The 9,328-nt window shown below is 45.3% G+C and overlaps 1 protein-coding gene across 1 annotated transcript; it reads right to left on the bottom strand.

Moving 5' to 3' along the window:
- Positions 1-2,392: 2,392 nt before the first annotated feature.
- On the bottom strand, positions 2,393-8,879 carry LOC306780816 (specifically androgen-regulated gene protein-like). Its single transcript, XM_079273313.1, has 4 exons — positions 8,771-8,879; positions 4,991-5,187; positions 4,382-4,532; positions 2,393-4,249 (listed from the first exon to the last, which is right to left on the bottom strand). The coding sequence occupies exons 2-4, from the start codon at positions 5,093-5,095 to the stop codon at positions 2,733-2,735; spliced, it is 1,773 nt and encodes a 590-aa protein (XP_079129439.1). The 5' UTR covers positions 5,096-5,187; positions 8,771-8,879; the 3' UTR covers positions 2,393-2,732.
- Between the last annotated feature and the right edge of the window lie 449 nt (positions 8,880-9,328).

Below are 9,328 nucleotides of genomic sequence, written 5' to 3'. Positions count from 1 at the left end.
CTCGTGTGTGTGTCAAAAAAAATGCCAGGACAGATGTAACCAGTACAGGAAAGAACTGTTCAAAAAGACATTCTTTACCCCTGAAAAGGTCTGTAAAGAAAATCAATACATATCAAATGCTAAAGGTCCTGTTTCTCCCATAAGCCTGTTTTATAAACTGTTCATGGTTCAACAGCTGAACCAAACACATTTTAATCAGTGAACCAATTTCCCTATCGCGGAGGCAAAATACCTAATTCTTCCCACATTTTGAGTAACTGAGCTTCGAAAGGATTTGGACATATGAGGCAAATAAAATGGAAATTGAGTTAAAGTCATTGACTCAGGTTCTTTTTGTTGCTTAGCATTGTTTTGGCAGTAAAATGTTGCAAACTTATTCCCTTTGGGACAAATTAAAAGCAAAAGCTGTCGTTACACTTTCCCAAATTACTTTTCCCTGAAGTAAGAGATTGATAATACAATTGTGATGTCAAACAAATGATCTGACCTCATCCGATACACAAACAAAAATATCTTTCCAGTTTACCAATGAATCATTTTTGAAAGATTTCAAAAGATGAAGAGTATCTGCAAACAAAAGACATCTGTCAGTTCCAACACTGAATGTGTCATGCACTACTTTCCACTCTTGTTCCACTTTCCACTATTTTTGGATCCATGTAACGTGTGACATGCAGAAGTAGAATTAGTTTCCTCTGTGTTCAGGGTCGAGTCTGTTGGCAGCGAATTCATGAGCATGTGATGTGAAAAATGTTTTGTGTCTGCATGCACGTTATTGAAGTGTGCCCATCATATTAACAGTGATCACAGTGGGCCGTCCTGGGACACACACGTGCATCTCGACTGCCCTCTAGTGGTTTCTGTAGAACGGGTTTTCAACACAGGACGCTGTGTCTACTCTACTCAATGAACCCATGAGTCTTGCAGCCTCCTTGCTATAACATTTCATTGTTTTAATATTTGATTATTAAAAGAATAAAAGTAAATTTCTTTCCAGATCCCATCTCATGTCTTTGTAACTTCTTCCCACTGAGAATGCAGACTGATATGGTGTGCCATTCATAGCAGCTGATCCATCATGCGGAGGTGGGCAACACCAGTGAAAGTGACAGGTACTGTCACTGAGTCCTTGTCAGTCAGTTGTGCTGGCAGCAGGTCAACAGACAGACCAGGTGAAAGGAAAGATGGCTCACATACCAACATGCCACAGAGCAGCACAGAGCAGCACAGAGCAGCCTGTTACTGACAGCATGTTACTGCTTCCTCTTCTTTTGCCTTCATGGTGAAAGAGGATATTCACTCAATGTATAACACTGCAACACACCGATGATCATTTACTTACAACAAAAAGCGTACGCTGACGCAGTCTTCCAGAGACGACACGCCTATGTGTGGAGTAGATCTCACTGCACAATGAAAAGATCAAAGTAATCGTTAAGTAATCATTACCAGCAAGATACTGGTAATGTTTGGATGTGGCAGGCCTCCAAAATTGATCTAGAAAGTCTGTGTTCAAGTCCAAAACACTTTTCCTGAAGGGTGCAACAATCTGTTATTACCCGTTCAGAGAAATGTCTTTCAAATTGAGCTTCATTTTCCCAGCAGCAGGTAAACGTGAACAGTGAATTACAAGGAAAGAGCAAATCTATTTGTCTCTTAAAAGCCTGCAGCAGCAGGAAACAGTTTTTCAAACGGACCGTCTGCTCATAAATGCGCCACATCAATGCCTCATCCTGAGGTGAGGAAACCGGTTGCACCAGTTCTCTCGCAACCGCATCAGATAAAGGTGCTGAGGCTGAGCCCGAAAACCGATGCCTCACTCTCTGACTTGACACGACACACACGCGCGGGCCGATGCCTCACATGCCACCAGAGGAAAATATGAGGTAGTCCACGGGCAACGTAAAAGATATATTTATATATGATCAAATCATAACAGTGCGTGTGAAAAAAAGTTGGACGCTCCGCTCATGTGCAACTGACAGACTCACGGCGGCAGCACATCGAGCTGCGCTGTAATAAACTCATGCGTTTTGACATGTGTGTCACTATGCCACCATGGCAGCTGCATGTTTCAGATTCCTAATACCTAGCGGCCACTGACTTTGCGCTGCGAGTTACAGTGAGGTATGTTCTAGATATGCAGGGAATGCTTTCTACAAATTAATTCATTTAACCAACACCCTTCAATTATGACCCTTTTGTTTTGACAAAGTGCACTGAGGCGAGTACACAAATCAACAAAGCTAAAAAGGGAACGTGACCTTTGAAAGTGTCTAAAAAGGAGAACCGGTCTCACTGTAAGAAGAAAAGAACTTGTGAAAGCAGACACCGACATTCAAAAAGCTTTATACCTGTAGATCACATGAAACATATTAAAACGACAGGACTCATTGCCTCTTACAAGTAACAGTATTATTCATTTAAAAACCACAGCCACCGTGAGAGAGCGTCAGTGAATATCAAAGAAGTTCTTAATTGACAGTTTTATGAGAAAAAGAAACCCCCACTGTACATTTAGCGGCACAATATGAGGAACAAGTAGATGCAAGTGCGGGTATGACAGTCGATGCGGTTTCATGCCCAATGCAGTAAAACAACGAAAATGCAGAAATATGTGGTTAAGCTGCTTCCCTAAAGTGTTGCGTTGCCTTCATCAGTCCCGTTGTGTTCCTTTAAATACAGAATGGAAGGGAGTCCGCGGCACTTAAATGAGGCGTACGATCGACGCCTCAGTCCCTGAGCAGCCCCAGTTTCTTCAGGGCCTCGCGGCGGCCTCCTCCGTTTTCTGCACGAGGGCAGATCAGTACACTGATTCCTTGCGATCGAGGCAGCTTGTGAGAGTCTCCGGCGGAGTGCTGAAAGGCATTGTGGGGCAGGGACCTCCGTAACTCCGGCTCTTTGCTGGTGGCGTGGCCCACTGGTGAACCCTCTCTCCCTGCACTTGCAAAATCTTTCTGACTCCCCAGAGAAGCCTGGCGCGCCCTGTTTTTACGTGGCTGGCTGGCAGGGCCGGCCTCGGCGGAGTCTTGACCGGCCATATAGCTGCTTAGACCCAGACCAGAGCGCTCCAGGGTGGCCGATTTGACCCCTACAACCTTGGGTGGGGTTCGATGCTTGACCAGGGCAGGAGGAGCATAAGGGGCCGTGGACACTTGTGCATTAACTGTGGCCTCTGAAGCATCTTCGACAGACGGTTGGTTATCTGACAGTGGAGGTCCGACGGAGTCACTGAAACCAGTGGGTGCTGGCAGAACCTCAGCAGGCTGGACCGCGGCAGCTGTGGAGGTAGCTGATGGTGCCGCAGCAGCGGGGGACTGGAGAGGGACGCAGGCCGGAGGGGGGCTGTTGACGCAGGTGTACGACGGCGTGATGGGTGGTGTGTGTGGAGGTCTCGGGCTGATTGGAGAAAGAGGAACTGCCCATGAATTTCTAGATTTGGGAGAAAAGCTGGGGCTCAGGGCGGGGCCTGAATCTGCCTCTGGAGGCAGCAGGCCAAGCTTTCTGAGGGCCTCAATGTGGACCCTCTGGGGATCCAGCCTACTAGTGGGCACCGAATGTTCAGAGTTGTCATCAGAGACGGCCACCGCCGCCTTGTGTGACTTCAGAATAATGTTGGCAGGGAGCTTCTTGGGCTTAGGGGCCACAGCAGGTGGACTTCTGGGCTCAGCCGCTTCAGGGGGAGGACTCATTAGGAGACCTGGGCTGAGGGCTGGTAGACTCAGTTTTGGGGGCTGGTTTGGAGGATCCTGGGTCACTGAAGTTCTCTTTGAAAAGGCTCTCTGGCGTACCTGCTCCAAGTCCACAGTTGCTCCTGGCTCGTCATGGTATGTTCTTGCAGGCGGAGGGAGGTCTTTTACGTTCCGTGTCTGTGGAGGAAGGCCTGGCTCATCCATGAAGTCTGAGGGAGGAGGGAGCACATCCACATCGATGGACTGATCGGGGCAAAGACTGGCGATTGGGACAATCTGAAGATGGCCATCTTCATCCTTGGATACACACAACTCAGAAGATGATAGGCTGATTTTGCCATCAGCAGCTGATTCAGTGACGGGGGGTTTGGGTGGAATGATGAGGTTCGTTGATGCTTCTGGATCTTTCATGTTGGCTGCAGGAGCCGTAGAGGACTGTGGTTCTGAGGTCTGACTTAGAGCGTGATGCTCAGCTCGGTCTTCGATGGAGAACACTCTGGATCCAGGCTCTGATGTCTGGTCTTTTCCGGACGCATCTGACTTTAAACTGGGAACGCCTAAGAAAGAAAATCAAAATTGCTGCGATTGGTATTGCCGTTACTTCAGTGAACAATGTGCAAGTATACATATATACACGTAATCGACTCAGCAAAACATATTAACATAAATATTTCATGACACGAACATACCATTTACTCCCGTGCCTGCCTGGAATGCAGACTCTGGTTCATCGTTGGAAAATCCACTGTCCTCTTGCACCTCCAGCGCTTCAATCGTCTCCTCAAAATACGTGAGGCACGCCCTCTCTTCTGGAGACAAGTGCTCCATACTGTCTCGACTCTGCAGAGAAAAATAAAGAGACTGTGAAACGCATTCAAACTCTGCACAGTTTCTCAACTCGTCAACAACCTCGGTCCTCTATTTAATCCTTCGTCAGGACAGGGACAATGGGTCAAAGTTGTTTTGTGTTCAAACAGCTGCAGAGGAATGACTTATTGCACCAGTCCTGTCCTGTTCTTAGCTATCTTTCATTCATTATTGGCCTGTCAGAAGAATGTATTTCAAGTGACTGCAGGTGCATGTGAACAGCGGGAGATCCTCTCCCCTCTCAACTTTAAAGGAACCCTTTAGAGGCCTCTCTCTGAACGGTGAGTGTGTTTCCCATCTTCTCTCATGTTTACAGTAAACGCCCACGCAGACGTCATTAGGCCAGAGAAGCCAATGAGTTATACGACGAAGAGATACGACACAGAGTCAGCGGGACGGAAGGCTGGGGTGAGATCTGCTGCAGCACTCACATAGCCAGAGTTCATGCTGATTACGCTGTCGCAGCTCCCGGCACTGTCCACAGTGCTCAAGGGTTCCATGGCAACGCCGCCTGGCCACGTGTCACTCTTCGGCATTGCACAAGGAAGAGGACGAGGGCAGGACCTGGGCCTCGCGGTCCTCTGCTGGTTCCGTTAAGTTCGCCAAGAATCAAGTCTGAGGAAGAAATCTGGAAAAGGCAGAAGGAGAAGATGTGAGAATGGGATAAAAATGACCGAATTAGAATCAGATTAGATTAGTGTGGCACCGCTTTCTGCTTCATACAACACAAAGACTGACATTAGCATAACACGGAAGATTGTCTTTGGCACTGGCACATAAGACAACACACACCATAAACAACAATACACGACATATCCTTAAGTCCCTGAGTTTGTCAGTTTATTTCTGCTTGCAGTGTCTGTGAAGGACATCAGCTGACAGGAAGTAAACATGGACCCAAGCTGTTGCTATTGAGATACAGGTATATTCAGACAGACCGTATGAGAAACGCAAGTATGAAGCACACGTATGAACCTGCAAATGAGCAAAATATGTCTCCTTCAAAGTCTTAAAGTGACCAAGTGGAAGTCATAATAATATTGCTGAGTGGAGTGTGGAGGGGGCCGACCAGTTCCAAGTGGGCCTATTTAAACAATCTCCTCTTGAGAACGGTCACAGCTGATGGAATAAAGGATTTCTTGTAATTGTGCTTCCTGGCCATTGGGGCATTCGATCTGCAGCCTGATGGCAGCAACCGACAAGCTGGGTTGAGAGGATGGATGGGGTCATTGTCGAGCTGGATTGCCTTTTTGGTCCGTGGATTGAGAGAATAAATCCTGGGGTCGGAGTAGTTTGTCTCCATTGATCCCGCCGAGCTGATTGACGACCTGTGTCAGTGTGTTCTTCTGCTTTACTGAGCGGTTTCCATACCATACAAGACAACAAGCTGACACGTGAGCCTTAATAGTTCAAAAGAATTGGTTTGTACACATCACAGCAACAACTATTAACATTTAAACTGGTTTTACTTGCTGTTGTCATTCATGTTTATACAGGCCAGTAAAACATAACTTATTCTATATATATATATATCTTGTATGATCATGTGTTGAATATGTGGGGGAGGGGGTTGACTGTAGGTTTACATGTGTTATTATACCTGTGTATTTCATCAGGAGGAAACTAAAGGTGCTTTATGATGACCCTGATGAAGGCCACAAGCTGAAACGTGTTGGTCTTACAGTGAACGTCTCTTTAGACTTTTACCCTTCATGCATCTGGGGAGGAGGTGAAGTTATGCTGAAGGACACGTACAGCTGATTGAGCAACAAAAAGGCAGTAAATGAATTCACGAGACCACAAAGAAAAGACCACTCAAAGCAGAGTTCTTACCTCCTTGCTTTCCCTTTTTAAGTGCCAAAAGCAAATACCACCAACAATGAACAGTGATTGAGTCACGAAGGGATAATATTTGATCAACTCGGGTTAAGACTCCGTCGTTGGATTTTGACTAAATAGGTCACACAAATGCAATGTGCTGCATCCCGAGACAAAAGCTTTACAGCCTGTTATAGAGCTTATTCATCACGCAGCCACGGCTGCACAATCAGGTTCAGGTGTGTTCGTGGGAGCCGAGCGAAGCCGACCTCATTGTTCTCTTATCGCAGAGAACATTTGATTAAACGTATAAAAGAGCAGCGGAACGAAGGTTTCTTGTTGTGAGTCAGAGTCACTGTGTGTCTGCTAATTCGCCTCCAAAATGACATGAGGTCTCTCAGTCTGATACCGCACGAGGGCCGAGAGTTATCGCAGTCATTACTGGCGCATGAGGCTCCTCTGAAGACGAGACACAGACACTCCTTCGCCATAAATAATAAAAAGATATGTGATAGAGGACATGTTTCTAGGGAAAATGAAGCATTTCTTGTAATGCACTGCGTTTTATGGCAGCAGCTTAAACAGGGTGAATCAGTGACTCCAGCGTCCATCGAGGACAGTGAGGTCATGTACTCTGTGTTGTTTTATGTTACTTTGGAGGCTTTAGTTAGCCGGGCTTTTACATTGCCACAATTAAAGAAATGAACACATCGTGGGCATTTTAGAGGCTGAGTCAAGTATTGCACTCAATTTATTTATTTAAGTCGATTATTTTACGCCTAAAAATGACATACGGGATTCAATATTTCTTCCCGGAGGTATGAGGATGGGACTTTGCAAAAAAATCTAATTTTTGTAAAACTTTTGAGATTTTATTTGTTGATGTCTGATCAAACATTTCTGAATCAGCAGGATTTGGACCTCATTATTTCTAAAATCCTTGTTATGACCTACAGACTTTAGTATTTTATCCTTTGATGTTTTCACCTTTCATTTTAAACTGTGTCCAACAGAAATGAACTTGTTCCACGACTTCTTTTTCAAAAGGAGTGGCTGTGTTTTAAAACAATAAGGCGGGATGCTGCCCTGGAATTTTCTCACTTGCTTTAAGAAAATAAGGGTTACAAGACAAACGAAAAACAAAGACAAAGTGAGAAGAATAGTTTGTGAGTGCTTTACACCTTGGGATTACATATCCACAGGTCTAGAGCGCTGGCAAAGAGCAATGACATCTTTGTCTTGTTGACATGACATGGCAAGGACATGACATAGCGAGGACATGACGAAGCAAGGACAGTTGGGGAAAAACCTGATCACCAACACCCACATTCCCTCGTTTCTGACTAGGTTGGTTGACAACGCACCCAATGAAGACTTTAATAGCTGCTTATTACTGTCCCTCCCATCTAGTTCAGCAGAGTGAGAAACAAATGTCCAAGCTTGAGCAGCCAACACCTCGATGTCTCTAAACTCAACCAGGCAACATACCTGTAGGGCAGCAGTGGGAGAGTTCACTGCACCCACAGCTGAGTCAGGATTTAATAGTGACAGGAATGTCACTTTCCTTGCTTCCATGTCTTAAAGACGACTCTTAAAATAAAGCAGAGCGCTCTGATGTGACTGGGTGTTCCACTTGAATTAATACTCAGCAGATAAAACACTTTAAAAAAGGGAGGGGGGGGGGGGGGGGGGGGATCAGCTCCAAGTCAAGAAGAGAACACCTGCAGTTATCCAAGGAATTGATAAATTATAGTGTGATTGTTTTAGAAAAAGGTGGTCCAAATATGTATTCAAGGGCTGCCAGAGAGCCAGTTTAATGATTGACAGTAAACACAAGTTGCAGGTTGCACAACAGAACAGAACTATTTCATTAATGTTTAGCTCAGCACCTTGTCCCACTACATTTATTATTGACATTTGCGTGCACATATTTGTACTTCCCCTGACTCAACCTCTAAGCCAGCAGATAGTCAGGGATTAAGTGATCAATGTGTGATCTTTGCGAAGAAATGTGGGCTTCTATAGAGCATGAAAAGTGAGTAATGCTGGTCATATGTGGGATTATGTCTTTTGCTAAGTATTTTACCCACTACACAAGCTGCCAACTGACAGAGGATGACACTCTGTGCACATAGGGCCAGTCACTCTCCTAAAAACAGCTGCAGCGACAGAATTACAAAATAAAAGCCTTTATCGTTTTAAAGTACTTTGTTCCCTGCAAATGTGTCACACACACACACACACACACACACACACACACACACACACACACACACACACACACACACACACACACACACACACAATACTTTTTCACCGTAACTCCTTCGTATCCACGAATAAAGCAGAGAAAAACACTTCAAACAAGTTTTCAGGATTTCATGAAAGCTCACCGGAGATGTCGTGCAGAGTGCGTATTCAAAATAAAAGAGCTGTTATTCAGAAGTCAGTCCATGGCCGAGGATCACTTCCCTCCCAATCCGACAGCAGCCCTGTGCCTGGAAGTGAAACTACACGAAGAGTAGTCACGGAACAGGTGGGAAATCATAGCAGCCAGGTGAGCCAGTCAGCTTCCGGACAGGCCGGCCAATCAGCGAGCGTCTGATCGAGACGTTTCCTTTGAGCAGCCAATGGAACGAGAGCAGCCAAGTAAACGCAACACAGATGGAATAAAACGACGAAAATGTCAAAATATGACTTGTTAAATACGGAAAATATAGGCTATAGTGTGTGTACACAAGAGAGGCTTTTACTTTTTTTGAAAGTTAACTTATTTATTTACTTATCTTTTCAACAAGACGTGGTGCTTTGAGCTGAATATTAACATCAGCATGCTGACATGCTGACAATGATAATGCTTGCATGTTGGGCAGGTATAACAAAAGTTAAGGGATCAACCAAATCATTCACATCAACAGGAACATGAATGTGCGTCCCAAATTGCACAGTAA

This window comes from Melanostigma gelatinosum, assembly GCF_949748355.1.
Source record: "Melanostigma gelatinosum genome assembly, chromosome: 8".
NCBI lineage: Eukaryota > Metazoa > Chordata > Actinopteri > Perciformes > Zoarcidae > Melanostigma > Melanostigma gelatinosum.
The sequence above is the reverse complement of the archived record's forward strand: the minus strand, read 5'-3'. Positions and strand labels throughout refer to the sequence as shown.

Excerpts from the sequence above, each read along its gene's own strand:
- LOC306780816 (XM_079273313.1), bottom strand. The coding sequence starts at position 5,095 with ATGCCGAAGAGTGACACGTGGCCAGGCGGCGTTGCCATGGAACCCTTG. Across the intron at positions 4,533-4,990 it reads TCAGCATGAACTCTGGCTAT|AGTCGAGACAGTATGGAGCA; the intron begins GTGAGTGCTGCA and ends TTTTCTCTGCAG. Across the intron at positions 4,250-4,381 it reads GGCAGGCACGGGAGTAAATG|GCGTTCCCAGTTTAAAGTCA; the intron begins GTATGTTCGTGT and ends TTTCTTTCTTAG.